At 69.0% G+C, this 16911-nt stretch overlaps 1 protein-coding gene across 9 annotated transcripts in view; it reads left to right on the forward strand.

Moving 5' to 3' along the window:
- Positions 1-16588, forward strand: part of LOC127036501 (myosin-10-like) — a 56924-nt gene extending 40336 nt beyond the window's left edge. For 4 of the 9 annotated variants that reach the window (XM_050927435.1, XM_050927439.1, XM_050927441.1 and 1 more), the window contains 15 exons: positions 1518-1662; positions 2621-2827; positions 3154-3258; positions 4613-4765; positions 5490-5738; positions 6497-6709; positions 7165-7377; positions 7504-7665; positions 8936-9064; positions 9420-9508; positions 9960-10083; positions 10923-11131; positions 11474-11582; positions 12781-12953; positions 16163-16587. In XM_050927435.1, the coding sequence (XP_050783392.1) occupies positions 1518-1662; positions 2621-2827; positions 3154-3258; positions 4613-4765; positions 5490-5738; positions 6497-6709; positions 7165-7377; positions 7504-7665; positions 8936-9064; positions 9420-9508; positions 9960-10083; positions 10923-11131; positions 11474-11582; positions 12781-12953; positions 16163-16313 (2431 nt within the window). In that variant the 3' untranslated portion in view covers positions 16314-16587. Of the gene's footprint in view, positions 1-1517; positions 1663-2620; positions 2828-3153; positions 3259-4612; positions 4766-5489; positions 5739-6496; positions 6710-7164; positions 7378-7503; positions 7666-8935; positions 9065-9419; positions 9509-9959; positions 10084-10922; positions 11132-11473; positions 11583-12780; positions 12954-14251; positions 14276-16162 lie in introns of all 9 variants that reach the window. The other 5 variants (XM_050927437.1, XM_050927434.1, XM_050927438.1 and 2 more) reach the window with 2 other exon arrangements.
- Positions 16589-16911: the final 323 nt, after the last annotated feature.

A 16911-nucleotide genomic window follows, 5' to 3' on the forward strand; every position in this document is an offset into this window, starting at 1 on the left:
CCAGAGCCAGCCGCATCTCCGCACACCTTCCCCAGAGCTGCCTTCGTCCCCGGGCCTGGCTCACCTCCCCCCAGAGCCAGCCGCATCTCCGCACACCTTCCCCAGAGCTGCCTTCGTCCCCGGGCCTGGCTCGCCTCCCCCCGGAGCCAGCCGCATCCCCGTGCGCCTTCCCCAGAGCCGCCTACGTTCCCGGGCCTGGCTCGCCTCCCTCCAGAGCCAGCCACATCTCCGCACACCTTCCCCAGAGCTGCCTACGTCCCCGGGCCTGGCTCGCCTCCCCACAGAGCCAGCCGCATCTCCGCACACCTTCCCCAGAGCCGCCCATGTCCCCGGGCCTGGCTCGCCTTCTCCTGGAGCCAGCCGCATCTCCGCGCACCTTCCCCAGAGCCGCCCATGTCCCCGGGCCTGGCTTGCCTCCTCTCGGAGCCAACCGCATCTCCGCACACCTTCCCCAGAGATGCCTACGTCCCCGGGCCTGGCTCGCCTCCCCCCAGAGCCAGCTGCATCTCCACACACCTTCCCCAGAGCCACCTACATCCCTGGGCCTGGCTCGCCTCCCCTCGGAGCCAACCGCATCTCCGCACACCTTCCCCAGAGATGCCTACGTCCCCGGGCCTGGCTCGCCTCCCCCCGGAGCCAGCCGCATCTCCGCACACCTTCCCCAGAGCCGCCCATGTCCCCAGGCCTGGCTCGCCTCCTCCCGGAGCCAGCCGCATCTCCGCACACCTTCCCCAGAGCTGCCTACATCCCCGGGCCTGGATCGCCTCCCCTCGGAGCCAGCTGCATCCCCGTGCACCTTCCCCAGAGCCACCCACGTCCCTGGGCCTGGCTCGCCTCCCCCCGGAGCCAGCCGCATCTCCATGCACCTTCCCCAGAGCCGCCTACGTCCCCGGGCCTGGCTCGCCTCCCCCCAGAGCCAGCCGCATCTCCATGCATCTTCCCCAAAGCCGCCCACGTCCCTGGGCCTGGATCGCCTCCCACCAGAGCCAGCCGCATCTCCGCACACCTTCCCCAGAGCCGCCCACGTCCCCGGGCCTGGCTCGCCTCCCCACAGAGCCAGCCACATCCCAGCACACCCTCCCCAGAGCCGCCCACGTCCCCGGGCCTGGCTCGCCTCCCCAGAGCTAGCCACATCCCAGCACACCCTCCCTGGCCTGCCTATCCCCGGGGCTGGCGTGCATCATCACCATAGCCCACCTGCCTCCCCCCAGAGCGAGCCGCATCCCTGTGTGCCTGGCCTATCTACCTCTGGGGCTGGCTGCGTCCCCAGGCCTGGCCCACCTCACCCCAGAGCCAGCCGCATTCCCACGCACCTTGTCCGCTTCCCCTGGGAGCTGGCCACGACCCCATGCACCCAACTGCCTCCCCCCAGAGCCAGCTGCATCCTTGTGCACCCACCCGGAGCCGGCAAAGTCCCCGTGCACCCAGCCTGCCCACGTCTCAGCCTAGGGCGAGGGGTCCCTGGAGCAGTAGCTCCTACGCGCCCCCAGCCCGTGGCTCACTGCTGCCCCCCGCAGGTCGAAGCGGGAGCAGGAGGTGGCAGAGCTGAAGAAGGGGATGGAGGATGAGGTGAAGGTGCACGAGGCCCAGGTGCTGGAGATGCGCCAGCGACACGCCCACGCCCTGGAGGAGCTGTCCGAGCAGCTGGAGCAGTCGCGCCGGGTATGGGCCGCGAGGGGAAGGGTCCCCCACGGGGCTGGGTCCTCCCTGCTCTCCTGTGCCTGGATCTCTGTTGTGCCAGGCTCCCTCAGCCTTCCCCCCTTCCATCTCCCCCCAGTGCTGCCTGGGGAGAGCTCAGTGGGGTCAGCATAGGCAGGGGCTGGCAGCCCGGACTCCTGGGTTCTCTCCCCAGCTCTATGAGGGGAGCGGTGTCTAGTGGTGAGAGCAGGGGGGTCAGGAGCTGGCAGCCCGGACTCCTGGGTTCTCTCCCTGGCTCTGGGAGGGGAGCAGGGTCTAGTGGTGAGAGCAGGGGGTCAGGAGCTGGCAGCCCGGACTCCTGGGTTCTCTCCCTGGCTCTATGAGGGGAGCGGTGTCTAGTGGTGAAAGCAGGGGGCAGGGGCTGGCAGTCCGGACTCCTGGGTTCTCTCCCTGGCTCTGGGAGGAGAGCAGGGTCTAGTGGTGAGAGCAGGGGGTCAGGAGCTGGCAGCCCGGACTCCTGGGTTCTCTCCCCAGCTCTATGAGGGGAGCGGTGTCTAGTGGTGAGAGCAGGGGTCAGGAGCTGGCAGTCTGGACTCCTGGGTTCTCTCCCTGGCTCTGGGAGGAGAGCAGGGTCTAGTGGTGAGAGCAGGGGGTCAGGAGCTGGCAGCCCGGACTCCTGGGTTCTCTCCCTGGCTCTATGAGGGGAGCGGTGTCTAGTGGTGAGAGCAGGGGGGTCAGGAGCTGGCAGCCCGGACTCCTGGGTTCTCTCCCTGGCTCTGGGAGGGGAGCAGGGTCTAGTGGTGAGAGCAGGGGGTCAGGAGCTGGCAGCCCGGACTCCTGGGTTCTCTCCCTGGCTCTATGAGGGGAGCGGTGTCTAGTGGTGAAAGCAGGGGGGCAGGGGCTGACAGCCCGGACTCCTGGATTCTCTCGGGCTCTGCTGTGGGGTGTTAGCTCTGTGTGAGGTAGGTCTCGGCCCCCCCAGGTGAAAGGCACCCTGGAGAAGGCGAAGCAGGCGCTGGAGGGGGAGAAGGCAGAGCTGGTGCAGGAGGTGAAGGGGCTGCAGGCCACCCGGCTGGACTCGGACCAGCGCCGCAAGAAGTTGGAGGGGCAGGTGCAGGAGCTGCAGATCCGGGCCAGCGAGGCCGAGCGAGCCAAGGCCGAGCTCGCCGACCGCGTGGGCAAGCTGCAGGTGAGACCCCCTCCTTGCCCCCGGATTGTACCCATGGATCCCCTCCATCCACTCCGGTATCCTGCCGCCTCCCTGCCCCCCTGGGCCCATCTACCCAGATATCCTGCCCCCTCCATCACCCCTCTGAGCCCATCTACCCCGGTATCCTTCCCCCTCCCTGCCCTCCTAAGCCCATCTACCCAGATATCCCGCCCCCTCCATCTCTCCTCCGAGCCCATCTACCCCAGTATCCTGCCCCCCCGTGCCCCCAGCCCTGCAGATCATCCCTTTGGGATGATGGGGGCCATGGAGCAGGGTTGCTGAGCCCCCCCGTCTACCCTGGGCAGAGTGAACTGGACAGCGTCTCAGGGGCCCTGGGCACCACGGAGTCGAAGACGACCAAGCTCGCCAAGGAGCTGGCCACCGCGGAGTCCCACCTGCAGGACACCCAGGTAGGGCCCCCCCGGGGAACGTGGGGCTAAGCCCAGCAGGTGCCGGGTTGGGGGCAGTGGTTCAGGGCGGGGGGACGGGCTCTGGGCAGTACGGGGTTAATGCAGAGGTGGGTGGCGGGGGGAGGGGATGGAGCAGTTTCTGAAGGGGGGGCTGGGAATGGGGCCTGGGCTGGGGGAGCCAGGTGGGGTGGGGCCAAGGAAGTGGGGCCTGGCTAGTGTGGGCAAGGTGGTGTCTGGTAGGCACAGGGCGGCTCTGCCCCTGGGCCTGGGGGTCTGGCAGGGGCCTGCGGTGGGGTCTCTGCTCTGGGCGGGGTCGGGGTCTCTGCTGGGGGTCGGGGTCTGCGGTGGGGTCTCTAACCCAGGGTCAGGGGGAGGGGCCTGTGGCAAGGTCTCTGACCTGGGGTCGGGGTCTCTATGCCGGGGTCAGGGTCTCCCTGGGGTCAGGGGCAGGGCCTGCGGTGGGGTCTCTGACCCGGGGTCGGGGTTTCTGCCTGGGTTGGGGGTCAGGCTCTGCGGCAGGGTCTCTGACCCGGGGTCGGGGTTTCTGCCTGGGGTTGGGGGTCAGGGTCTGCGGCAGGGTCTCTAACCCGGGGTCGGGGTTTCTGCCTGGGGTTGGGGGTCAGGGTCTGCGGCAGGGTCTCTAACCCGGGGTCGGGGTTTCTGCCTGGGTTGGGGGTCAGGCTCTGCGGCAGGGTCTCTAACCCGGGGTCGGGGTTTCTACCTGGGTTGGGGGTCAGGCTCTGCGGCAGGGTCTCTGACCCGGGGTCGGGGTTTCTGCCTGGGTCGGGGGTCAGGGTCAGCGGCAGGGTCTCTAACCCGGGGTCGGGGTTTCTGCCAGGGGTCGAGGATCAGGGTCTGCGGCAGGTTCTCTAACCCGGGGTCGGGGTTTCTGCCTGGAGTTGGGGGTCAGGGTCAGCGGCAGGGTCTCTGACCCGGGGCCGGGGTTTCTGCCTGGGTTGGGGATCAGGGTCGCGGCAGAGTCTCTAACCCGGGGTCTGGGTTTCTGCCAGGGGTCAGGGATCAGGGTCTGCGGCAGGGTCTCTGACCTGGGGTCCGGCTTTCTGCCTGAGTTGGGGGTCAGGGTCAGCGGCAGGGTCTCTAACCCGGGGTCGGGGTTTCTGCCTGGGGTCGGGGTCAGGCTCAGCGGCAGGGTCTCTAACTCGGGGTCCGGGTTTCTGCCAGGGGTCAGGGATCAGGGTCTGCGGCAGGGTCTCTGACCCGGGGTCCGGCTTTCTGCCTGGGTTGGGGGTCAGGGTCTGCGGCAGGGTCTCTAACCCGGGGTCGGGGTTTCTGCTTGGGGTCGGGGGTCAGGCTCTGCGGCAGGGTCTCTAACCCGGGATGCCCCCCCCCGCAGGAGCTGCTGCAGGAGGAGACGCGGCAGAAGCTGGCGCTGGGCTCGCGGGTGCGGCAGCTGGAGGAGGAGAAGGGCGCCGTGCTGGAGCAGCTGGAGGAGGAGGAGGCTGTGAAGGCCAGCCTGAACCGCCAGATCCAGGCCCTGCAGCAGCAGGTGGGTCCGGCCCGGGGCTGCAGGGGGGTGCAGCCAGCACGGAGCTGGCGCAGTGTGCACAGGTGTGGGTGGTGCAGCAGGTGCAGTGTGAGGGTGCCGGGGATGCGGTGGGTGCCAAGCGCTGGCACAGTGGGTGCAGTATGAAGGGCACAGTGGGTGCTATGTGAGGGGTGCCAGGGGTGCAGCGTGGGAATGCAGTGAAGGGGGCGCAGTGGGTGCAGTGTACTGGCACAGTGTGTTTGGCATGGCAGGGGCAGTGTTTCCTGCCCCGGCCCCCTCTTTGTTCCGTCCCTGCTCGCGTCCCAGCGTCTCCCAAGAGGGGCCATTTGCTGGCTGCGGTGGGGAGCATGTCCTGGGACTGGCTGACTCTGGGATGGGGAGCTCGGGGGGTGCGTAGGGCTGACCAGCTCCATGGTGGGGGGATCTGGGGGTGCGTGGGGCCGGCCAGCTCTGGGGTGGGGGGCTGTGGGGGCGCGTGGGGCCGGCCAGCTCTGGGGTGGGGGGCTGTGGGGGCGCGTGGGGCCGGCCAGCTCCGGGGGGGGGGCTGTGGGGGCGCGTGGGGCTGGCCGGCTCTGGGGTGGGGGGCTGTGGAGGCGCGTGGGGCCGGCCAGCTGTGGGGGCGCGTGGGGCCGGCCGGCTCCGGGGTGGGGGGCTGTGGGGGCACGTGGGGCCGGCCGGCTCCGGGGTGGGGGTCCCACTCCCCGGCTGACCCGGCTGCCGGCAGGTGGTGGAGGCACGGCGGAAGCTGGAGGAGGACGCGGGCACGGCGGAGGCGCTGGAGGAGGCCCGGCGGCGGGCGGCCCGGGAGCTGGAGCTGCTGGGGCAGCGCTGGGAGGAGAAGGCGCAGGCGGCCGAGAAGCTGGAGAAGAACCGGGCGCGGCTGCAGCAGGAGCTGGACGATGTCAGCCTGGAGCTGGGCCAGCAGCGCCAGGCTGTGGCCAACCTGGAGCGTCGGCAGAAGAAGTTCGACCAGGTGAGGACGCGGCCCCTGCCCCCTGATCCCCCACCACCCCATCCTCCGCTGCTCCCCATCCTCCACTGCCCCTGCCCCCTGATCCCCCACCACCGCATCCTCCGCTGCCCTCGCCCCTGCCCCCCACTACCCCATCCTCCGCTGCTCCCCATCCTCCACTGCCCCTGCCCCCTGATCCCCCACCACCCCATCCTCCGCTGCTCCCCATCCTCCGCTGCCCTCGCCCCTGCCCCCCACTACCCCATCCTCCGCTGCCCCTGCCCCCGCCCCCCACTACCCCATCCCCCTCTGCTCCCCCTGTCCCCACCCTCCCCTGCTCCCCTCCCCTGCTCCCCCCGCCCCTCGCAGCTGCTTCCCCCCATTGCCCTCCTGCCCCCTTCTCCTCCCTCCCTGCTCCCTTCCCCCACAGCCGCTGACTCCTCCATCCACTGACCTCCCCATCCAACAGCCACTGACTTCCCCCTCCCCACGTCCTATCAACCCCACCCACGAACCCTCCACTGCTCCTAAGTCTCCCAAATCCTACTCACCCCTCCCCTGTTCCCCCCTCCAGCCCCCAGCCTGGCCAGGGCTCCCCTTCCCCACCCTCTAGCCTGGTGGAGGCTCCCCTTCCCTACCCCCCAGCCTGGCCAGGGCTCCCCATCCCCACCCTTCAGCCTGGCCAGGGCTCCCCATCCCCACCCCTCAGCCTGGCCAGGGCTCCCCATCCCCACCCCTCAGCCTGGCCAGGGCCCCCCTGACGCGCTGGTCCCCGGCAGATGCTGGCGGAGGAGAAGCTGGTGTCGGCGCGCCACGCGGAGGAGCGGGACCGGGCCGAGGCCGAGGCCCGGGAGAAGGAGACCAAGGTGCTGTCGCTGACCCGGGCGCTGGAGGAGTCGCTGGAGCTGCGGGAGGAGCTGGACCGGCAGAACAAGCAGCTCCGGGCTGAGCTGGACGATCTGGTCAGCTCCAAGGACGACGTCGGCAAGAACGTAAGGAGCTCCGCCCGGACGCCTGAGTTCCGCCCCCGCCTCGGCATGAGGAGGGGGGCCTGGGCTGGGAGCCAGGAGTCCTGGGTTCTCTCCCCAGCTCTGGGAGGGGCGTGGGGTCAAACACAGCTGTGTGTGCCTGGGAGGGCCGTGGCATGGTGCATGCTGGGAACCCGAGCGTAGTGCATGCTGGGAGCCCTGATGCGGTGCACGTCGAGAGCCCTGGCCCATGTCTTGGGAGGGCTGTGGCGTGGTGCATGCTGGGAACCCGGGTGTAGTGCATGCTGGGAGCCCTGGGCCGTGCCCTTGGGAGGGCCGTGGCACAGTGCATGCTGGGAGCCCTAGGCTGTGCCCCCGGGAGGGCGATGGTGCTGTGCACGCTGGGGACGGCAGCGCGGTGCCTGCTGGTGATGCCGGCTCAGTGCATGCTGGGAACCCTGGTCTGTGCCCTCCCGCAGGTGCACGAGCTGGAGCGGTCGAAGCGGGCGCTGGAGCAGCAGGTGCAGGAGATGCGGGCGCAGCTGGAGGAGCTGGAGGACGAGCTGCAGGCCACGGAGGATGGGAAGCTGCGGCTGGAGGTGACCCTGCAGGCCATGAAGGCGCAGCACGAGCGGGAGCTGCAGAGCCGTGACAACACCGACGACGACAAGAAGAAGCTGCTCGCCAAGCAGGTGGGGGCGGCCGGGGGCTGCCAGGGCTAGGGGGTTGGCGGGGAGGGGGCTGGGCCGGCGGCAGGCTGGTGCCCACTGGCTGCAGGGCGGGCGCTGTCCGTGGGTGACCCCTTTCCCCCCCATCAGGTGCGGGACCTGGAGCAAGAGCTGGATGGCGAGCGGAAGCAGCGAGCCCAGGCGGTGGCAGCACGGAAGAAGCTGGAGCTGGACCTACAGGAGGTGCTGGGGCAGATCGACGCCGCCAACAAGGGGCGCGAAGAGGCCGTCAAGCAGCTCCGCAAACTGCAGGTGGGGGGCGTGGCTTGGGACCAGGGGGCGGGGCCTGGGGGCAGGAGGAGGATGCTGTGGGGCTCAGGGAGGAGCATCAGGCACTCGGCTGGGCTACAGGGGAAGCCAGAAGGGGAGCAGTGCATGCTGGGAGCTGGAGTATCTTGTTCCTCCTCCTCCTATGTTATGGGACCCTGGCATCCGGGTGCTCTGGGATGGGGCTTACCCTGCATTATGGGACCCAGGCGCCAAAGGGGTGGGGCTTAACCTGCTTCCAGGGGCGGGGCTTACCCTGCATTATGGGACCCTGGCATCCAGGCGCCCCAAGGGCGAGGCTTATCCTGCATCCGGGGTGAGGCTTACCCTGCGTTATGGGACCCTGGCATCCAGGTGCTCTGGGATGGGGCTTACCCTGCATTATGGGATCCAGGCGCCAAAGGGGTGGGGCTTAACCTGCTTCCAGGGGCGGGGCTTACCCTGCATTATGGGACCCTGGCATCCAGGTGCTCTGGGATGGGGCTTACCCTGCATTATGGGATCCAGGCGCCCCAGGGGCGAGGCTTATCCTGCGTCCAGGGTGAGGCTTACCCTGCGTTATGGGACCCTGGCATCCAGGCGCCAAAGGGGTGGGGCTTAACCTGCTTCCAGGGGTGAAGCTTACCCTGCGTTATGGGACCCAGGCATCCAGGCGCCAAAGGGGTGGGGCTTAACCTGCTTCCAGGGGCGAAGCTTACCCTGCGTTATGGGACCCTGGCATCCAGGCGCCCCAAGGGCGAGGCTTATCCTGCGTCCGGGGTGAGGCTTACCCTGCGTTATGGGACCCTGGCATCCAGGCGCCAAAGGGGTGGGGCTTAACCTGCTTCCAGGGGCGAAGCTTACCCTGCGTTATGGGACCCTGGCATCCAGGCGCCCCAAGGGCGAGGCTTATCCTGCGTCCGGGGTGAGGCTTACCCTGCGTTATGGGACCCTGGCATCCAGGCGCCCCAAGGGCGAGGCTTATCCTGCGTCCGGGGTGAGGCTTACCCTGCGTTATGGGACCCTGGCATCCAGGTGCCAAAGGGGTGGGGCTCAACCTGCTTCCAGGGGCGGGGCTTACCCTGCATTATGGGACCCTGGCGTCCGGGCACCCAAGAGGCGGGGCTTACCCTGCATTATGGGACCCTGGCGTCCGGGCACCCAAGAGGCGGGGCTTACCTTGCGTTACAGGACCCTGGAGTCCGGGCACCCCAGGGGTGGGGCTTACCCTTCCTTACGGGATCCCTCTCACTTGCTCTCAACCCGTCTCCCGCAGGCCCAGATGAAGGAGCTGTGGCGGGAGGTGGAGGAGTCGCGCACGTCCCGCGAGGAGATTTTCATCCAGTCCAGGGAGAACGAGAAGAAACTGAAAAACTTGGAGGCGGAGCTACTGCAGCTGCAGGAGGTGAGGGGGTGGGGCTTTTTCATTGGGGGTGGAGCTACTTCAGCTGCAGGAGGTGAGGGGGTGGGGCTCTTTCATTGGGGGCGGAGCTACTTCAGCTGCAGGAGGTGAGGGGGTGGGGCTCTTTCATTGGGGGCGGAGCTACTTCAGCTGCAGGAGGTGAGGGGGTGGGGCTCTTTCATTGGGGGTGGAGCTACTTCAGCTGCAGGAGGTGAGGGGGTGGGCCTGTTTCATTTTGGGGGCTGGGCTAATGCAGCGACATGAGGTGGTGGGGGCAGGTACATGCTGTGGGGGTGTCAGTGCCCCACGAGCACAGCCAAGACCCCCCCACCTCTGACCCCTGCCCCACCCATTCCAGGAGCTGGCGGCGGCCGAGCGAGCCAAGCGGCAGGCGCAGCAGGAACGCGACGACCTGGCCGACGAGCTGGCCAATGGCGTCAGCGGCAAGTGAGTGCCCCGCCCACTGCATAGGCCCCACCCACTGCCGTAGGCTCTGCCCCTGCCAATGACGAGTGCCCTGGGCCCTGCCCGCTGCACAAAGCCCGGCCCCCTGTCCACGCTGCGCCCCGCCCCGCCTCTGGCCTGTTGTGAGCTCCACCCCCTGCTGCCATGAGCTCCGCCCCCTCTGCCTGCCCCACCCACTGCCATGCCTGCCCCACCCATGCCCCTCCCCTGCCCCACCCATGCCCCATGTATGCCATGTCCATGACCCACCCCATCTTTTCATTTCCCCCCCTCCACTGCCCCTTGCCCCCCCTGCTCCCTTGTGAACACCCTGCCCCCAGCCGCTGCTGCTGCCACGATCCGTATCCTGGGCACGGAGCAGCAGCTGCTTGCCCCAGAGATGCCCCTGCCCCGGGCTCCCGGCCCCCCTCAGCCCAGGCCCCCCTCCCCACAGGTCGGCGCTGCTGGATGAGAAGCGGCACCTGGAGGCCCGGATCGGGCAGCTGGAGGAGGAGCTGGACGAGGAGCAGAGCAACGCGGAGCTGCTGAACGACCGTTATCGCAAGCTGAGCCTGCAGGTGGGTGGGGGTCGAGAGCCCTGCAGCGCCCCCTGCTGGGCCCCCACAGCCCAGCGCCCCCTGCTGATCCCCTGCCCCGCTCCCCGCAGCCCAGCGCCCCCTGCTGGGTCCCCACAGCCCAGCGCCCCCTGCTGGGTCCCCGCAGCCCAGCGCCCCCTGCTGGGTCCCCGCCCCACCCCTGAAGCCCAGCACTCCCGAAGCCCAGCACCCCCTGCTGAGCCCCCACTGCCCAGCGCCCCGCCGGGTCCCCACAGCCCAGCACCCCTTGCTGAGCCCCGCAGCCCACTCCCCGCAGCCCAGCACCCCCTGCTGATCCCCTGCCCCGCCCCTGCCGCTGCCCTGCTCCCCACAGCCTAGTGCCCCCTGCTGATCCCCTGCCCCACCCCTGAAGCCCAGCACCCCTTGCTGAGCCCCACACCCCGCTCCCCACAGCCCAGTGCCCTCTGCTGATCCCCTGCCCCACCCCTGAAGCCCAGCACCCCTTGCTGAGCCCCACACCCCGCTCCCGGCAGCCCAGTGCCCCCTGCTGATCCCCTGCCCCACCCCTGCATCCCAGCACCCTCTGCTGAGCCCCCCGCCCCGCTCCCCACAGCCCAGTGCCCCCTACTGACCCCCACCCCACTCCCTGCAGCCCAGCAGCCCCTGCTGAGACCCCACCCCGCTCCCTGCAGCCCAGCACCCCCTGCCGAGCCCCTGCTCCGCTCTCTGCCCCCGCCCCGTTCCCTGCGGCCCAGCGCCCCTTGTTGCCACCTTCGGGGCCAGCACTGACTGTGAGGGGAAGCGCCCGGTGGGACAGGGGGTCCCAGGCGTCGCGTGACCAGCCCCCGCCCCCCCCGCAGGTGGAGACGCTGACGACGGAGCTGGGGGCCGAGCGCAGCTTCTCGCAGAAGGCGGAGAACGCCCGGCAGCAGATGGAGCGGCAGAACAAGGAGCTGCGAGCCAAGCTGGGCGAGCTGGACTCCTCCGTCAAGGCCAAGTACAAGCTGACCATCGCCACCCTGGAGGCCAAGGTGGCCCAGCTGGAGGAGCAGTTGGAGCAGGAGTCCAGGTGACCCTGGGCCCAGACCCCCTGGGAGGGGGTTACCCAGCATGCCCCGGGGCTGGACATCAGGGTGGGGGTGGAGGGGCAGAGCCTGTGAACCAGTTCCCAGCATGCTCTGGGGCTGTATCCCCTGGGGTATAACCCACTGCTGGGGGACCAGGGGGCCTGACTACCCAGAATGCTCCAGGGTCAGAGCCATGGCCAGAGCAGGCGGGGGGGCTTGGCATTTGTCTACCCAGAACCCTGTGGGGGTCAGAGAAGGGATGTGGCTGCCCCGGGGGATTCTGGGTATGGTGCCCCCCCCCCGTGAGCTGGGGCTGACCTCCCCCACCGTGCCCCCCGGCTCAGGGAGCGGATCCTGTCGGGGAAGCTGGTGCGCCGGGCGGAGAAGCGGCTGAAGGAGGTGGTGCTGCAGGTGGAGGAAGAGCGCCGGAGCGCCGACCAGTTCAAGGACCAGGTATGGGCCCGCCCCACAGCATCCCCCCTCTGCCCTGCCCTGCCCTGCCCTGCCCCACAGTGCTCCCTGCCAGCCCCATGGCCTGCTCGGTTCCTTGTCGCATTTCACCCCCCACTGACGCTCTGCCCTGCCCAGCCCCATGGTGCCCCCCTGCCAGCCCCATGGCCTGCTCGGTCCCTTGTTGCATGGCACCCCCCTGCCGACACCAGTGCCCCGCAGCATGGCACCCCTCACTGACCCTCTGTCCTGCCCTGCCCCATGGCAGCCCCTGCCAGCCCCATGGCCTGCTTGGCCTCTTGTGTCATGGTGCCCCTCAGTACCCCGCAGCACAGCACCCCACACTGACCCACTGCCCTGGCCAGCCCCACAGCTTGCTCGGTCCCTTGTCGCATGGCGCCCCCCTGCTGACACCAGTACCCTGCAGCATGGCACCCCCCACTGACCCTCTGCCCTGCTCTGCCCCATGGCACCCCCTGCCAGCCCCATGGCCTGCTCGGTCCCTTGTCGCATGGCACCCCCCACTGACCCTCTGCCCTGCCCAGCCCCATGGTGCCCCCCTGCCAGCCCCATGGCCTGCTCGGTCCCTTGTTGCATGGCACCCCCCTGCCGACACCAGTGTCCCGCAGCATGGCACCCCCCACTGACCCTCTGTCCTGCCCTGCCCCATGGCAGCCCCTGCCAGCCCCATGGCCTGCTTGGCCTCTTGTGTCATGGTGCCCCTCAGTACCCCACAGCACAGCACCCCACACTGACCCACTGCCCTGGCCAGCCCCACGGCTTGCTCGGTCCCTTGTCGCATGGCGCCCCCCTGCCGACACCAGTACCCCACAGCATGGCACCCCCTACTGACCCTCTGCCCTGCCCAGCCCCATGGTGCCCCCCTGCCAGCCCCATGGCCTGCTCGGTCCTTTGTCGCATGGCATCCCCCTGCTGACACCAGTACCCCACAGCATGGCACCCCCCACTGACCCTCTGCCCTGCCCAGCCCCATGGCACCCCCCACTGACCCTCTGCCCTGCCCAGTCCCATGGCAGCCCCTGCCAGCCCCATGGCCTGCTCAGCTCCTCGCAACACGGCGCCTCCCAGCCCCCTGTCCCCTGCCCAACCTCCCCCCAGCATGTGTGGGCCAGCGCCCCGCACTCCCTGCAGCAGGCGGCCCCCGGTGCCCTCGCTGAGCCGCCCGCTCCGCGCCCGGCAGGTGGAGAAGGGCCACATCCGGCTGAAGCAGCTGAAGCGGCAGCTGGAGGAGGCGGAGGAGGAGGCGTCGCGGGCGAACTCCAGCCGGCGCCGCATGCAGCGGGAGCTGGACGATGTCACCGAATCGGCCGAGTCCATGAACCGCGAGGTCACCACGCTGCGCAACCGGCTCAGGTGACCGGGGGAGCAGGGGCACCAGGCTGCAGATGGGGCACTGGGCACCTGGGGGTTGCTGTGGACTGAAGTACGAGCCCTCGAGGGGCCGGGGAGGAGGGAATTGGAACCCGGCTGCTCTAGGGAGCCTGGGTCCTATGGGGGTGTGTGTGTAACTCAGGTCTCCCCGCATGGCTGGGGGGGTTGGATCCCAGCTCTCCTCATGGGGCTGGGGGGTGGAACTCGGTTCTCCTCGCGGGGCTGGGGGGGTAGAACCTGGCTCTCCTCGTGGGGCTGGGAGTTGGAACCCGGTTCTCCTCGTGGGGCTGGGGAGTAGAACCTGGCTCTCCTCATGGGGCTGGGAGTTGGAAGCCGGCTCTCCTCGTGGGGCTGGGAGGGTAGAACCTGGCTCTCCTCATGGGGCTGGGAGTTGGAACCCGGCTCTCCTCGTGGGGCTGGGAGGGTAGAACCCGGCTCTCCTCGTGGGGCTCGAACCTGGTTCTCCTTGTGGGGCTGGGGGGTAGAACCTGGCTCTCCTCGTGGGGCTGGGAGGGTAGAACCCGGCTCTCCTCGTGGGGCTCGAACCTGGTTCTCCTTGTGGGGCTGGGGGGTAGAACCTGGCTCTCCTCGTGGGGCTGGGAGTTGGAACTTGGTTCTCCTCATGGGGCTCGGGGGGGGGTAGAACCTGGCTCTTCTCGTGGGGCTAGGGGTTGGAACTCGGTTCTCCTTGTGGGGCTGGGGGGGTGGAACCCGGTTCTCCTCGCGGGGATGCGGGGGTAGAACCTGGCTCTCCTCGCGGGGCTGTGGGGGTGGAACCTGGCTCTCCTCATGGGGTTGGGGGGTGGAACCTGGCTCTCCTTGTGGGGCTGGGGGGGTTCAAACCCTGCTCTCCCAGCCTGGGCACTGGGCACCCATCCAAATCCTGCCCTGCACATCTGACCCCAGAGCTCTTCCCACTGTGCCCAAGTCAGCCCCCCCAAGGATGGGGGTCGGTCCGGCTGTCGGGGGCGGGGTGGGGGCCATGTGCTGCTGGGGGCCAGCTGGTGCTGGAGAAGGGTGTCAGCCGGGCAGCACCACCAGGGCTCAGGTGAAAGGCATCTATGCGCAGTAGTTCAGCACAGGAGGGGAAACTGAGGCACAGGGCTGGGTGTGGGATCTGCAGAACAGCCATGAAGAGAACCCAGGAGTCCGGGCTCCCAGCTGCCCCCGCTCCAGCCTGCTGTGTCCACTAGCCCCCTTCTCTCCGAGGCTGGGGTAGTCTCTGTCCCTCTCACTTTCTCTGTCTCTCCTGTTTCCTTCTCTCTCTTCCGACCCTTCAGCAAGTTGGAGCGTCTCCAGCGCAAGTATGTGCCCCCCCGGCTCCTGCTGCCCCCCGACATGCCAGCCCTGTGTGCTGTGGGGCAGTGCCCGCTCCCGGTGCCCTGCGGGGGAGGGGCTGCTTGTGTGTGTGTTGGGGGGGGAAGGGGCTGAGCCATCAACGGACAGGGATCCCCCCGAGCTCTCTCTGCTCCCTCCTGGGGCCCCCCCATCCAAACTCCCCTCCCCCACCAGTGGTCGTCCCCCTCGAGCTCCCTCTGCCCCCTTCTGGGGTCCCCCATTCCAAACTCCCCTCCCCCTAACAGCGGTTCTCCCCCTCCGAGCTCCCTCTGCCCCCTCCTGGGGTCCCCCATCCAAACTCCTCCCCCCACCAGCAGTTCCCCCCCTCGAGCTCCCTCTGCCCCCTTCTGGGGTCCCGCATCCCAAACTCCCCTCCCCCTACCAGCAGTTCCCCTCCTCTGAGCTCCCTCTGCTCCCTTCTGGGGTCCCCCACCCCAAACTCCCCTCCTCCTAACAGCAGTTCCCCCCCTCGAGCTCCCTCTGCCCCCTTCTGGGGTCCCGCATCCCAAACTCCCCTCCCCCTAACAGCAGTTCCCCCCCTCTGAGCTCCCTCTGCCCCCTTCTGGGGTCCCGCATCCCAAACTCCCCTCCCTCTAACAGCAGTTCCCCCCCTCTGAGCTCCCTCTGCCCCCTTCTGGGGTCCCCCACCCCAAATTCCCCTCCCCCTACCAGCAGTTCCCCCCCTCCGAGCTCCCTCTGCCCCCTTCTGGGGTCCCCCACCCCAAACTCCCCTCCTCCTAACAGCAGTTCCCCCCCTCGAGTTCCCTCTGCTCCCTCCTGGGTTACCCCTGTCCGAGCTCCCCCACTGCCAACCCCTCTGAGCTCAGGAACTCCCCCCTCTGTCAGGGAGTTTGGGGGAGCCCAGGCCCTGCCCCCCTGCGACTCTCAGCCAGCCAGTGAAACAGAAGGTTTATTAGGTGACAGAAGCACCGTCCCAGACAGGGCTTGCAGGGGCAGACGACAGGACCCCTCAGCTGGGTCCCTCTTGGGGGGCCCCAGGGAGGCCAGAGCCCCGGCGGGGCTCCCCTCCCTTTCCCCAGCCCCTCCTCTGGCCTTTGGCCGCCTGATCCCCTCGTTCGCCGGCACCTTGCAGCGGAGGGGCCCAGGCCGTCGGTTGCCAGGAGACCAGGTGTTGGCCCTTCTCCGTGCAGACGCCATCGCACCGGCCCCCCTAGGGCTCTGCACCCCACCCCGACACTCGAGAACTGCTTGGGGAAACTGAGGCACCCACCTAGCACTCAGAGAAAACATTACGAACATTCCCACTTCGTCACACCCCTGAGCTGTGGGATCCCCCTCCCCCCCAGTTCTCTTCCCCCCCCAGCGCAGTCCCAGGTGCCGGCTGGTGGGGGGCAGTTACTGGTGTTGGGGGTCACTCGTGTCCCAGATCCCCAGGCTCTGCTGTGATGCTGCTGCTGCACTCAGCTTGGGGGGCGCGTGGGGCCGAATGTGTCATTTCTAGCCTCTTCTGGCAAGGGGCGCAGGGTGGGGCGGGGGTGCTGTGGGGAGTGTGGGCATGGGGTGTGGGGCCTCCAAGGAGGGCATTGTGGGGGCTCCTGGGGGCACTGTGAGCAAGGTGGGGGTGCTGTGGTGGGGGCGCAGGGGAGCTGGCAGGGGGCACCAGTGCTGGCTGTGGGGGACCCTGTGGGACCAGGGGGGCACTGTTGAACATGGGGTGCTGGTTGTGGGGGGGACCCACGGGCTGATAGGGGTGGAGGTCTTGGTTTTGGGAGCAGGGGTCGCCATGGGGGTCAGGTGGGGTGATGGTAGGAGACCTAGGGACCACGGCGGGAGCAGGTGGGGGGTGCTGTGGGGGGCCCATGGCCTGTTCTGACCCCTTTTTTCCCCCCCAGGCGCACCCCCCTGACGTTCACCACCCGCACGGTGCGTCAGGTCTTCCGGCTGGAGGGCGTCTCAGACGATGAGGCCGACGGGCCCAACGCAGAGACTCCAGCCCCCGACCAGCAGCCGCAGCCCCCCCCGGCCGAGCCCCCTGCCCCATGAGGGGCCCCGGGACCGGGCCCCCCGGTGCAGCGATGAAGCCAGGCCCAGCACTGGGCCGTGGGCCCCATCCCGGCCCCACGCTGGGGGCTGGTTGTGGATCAGGCAGCACTTTAGAGCCGGAGTCCTGGAGGGGGTGGGGGGGCTGCAGCCTAACTGGATCCCCTATGGAATAACCCCCCTGCCCCCCACCAGGGTCTGACCGCGGGGAGGCACAGCAATGGCTCCCCCCTACTGGGATCCCCCCTGACCCAGCACCCCCCAACCAGGAATCTCCTGCCCCCCCCCGACTCAGCACCCCTCAGACTGAGATCCCTCCCAACCCAGCACCCCCCAGCCTGGGATCTCCTGGCCCCCTCGACCCAGCACCCCCCAGACTGAGATCCCTCCCAACCCAGCACCCCCCAGCCTGGGATCTCCTGCCCCCCTCGACCCAGCACAGCCAACCAGGGATCCCCTCCAACCCAGCATCCCCCAGCCTGGCATCTCCTGCCCCCCCGACCCAGCACCCCCCAGACTGAGATCCCCTCCAACCCAGCACCCCCCAGCCTGGCATCTCCTGCACCCCCCGACCCAGCACCTCCCAACCAGGAATCTCCTG

This window comes from Gopherus flavomarginatus, chromosome 18 (assembly GCF_025201925.1).
Source record: "Gopherus flavomarginatus isolate rGopFla2 chromosome 18, rGopFla2.mat.asm, whole genome shotgun sequence".
Classification (NCBI taxonomy): domain Eukaryota; kingdom Metazoa; phylum Chordata; order Testudines; family Testudinidae; genus Gopherus; species Gopherus flavomarginatus.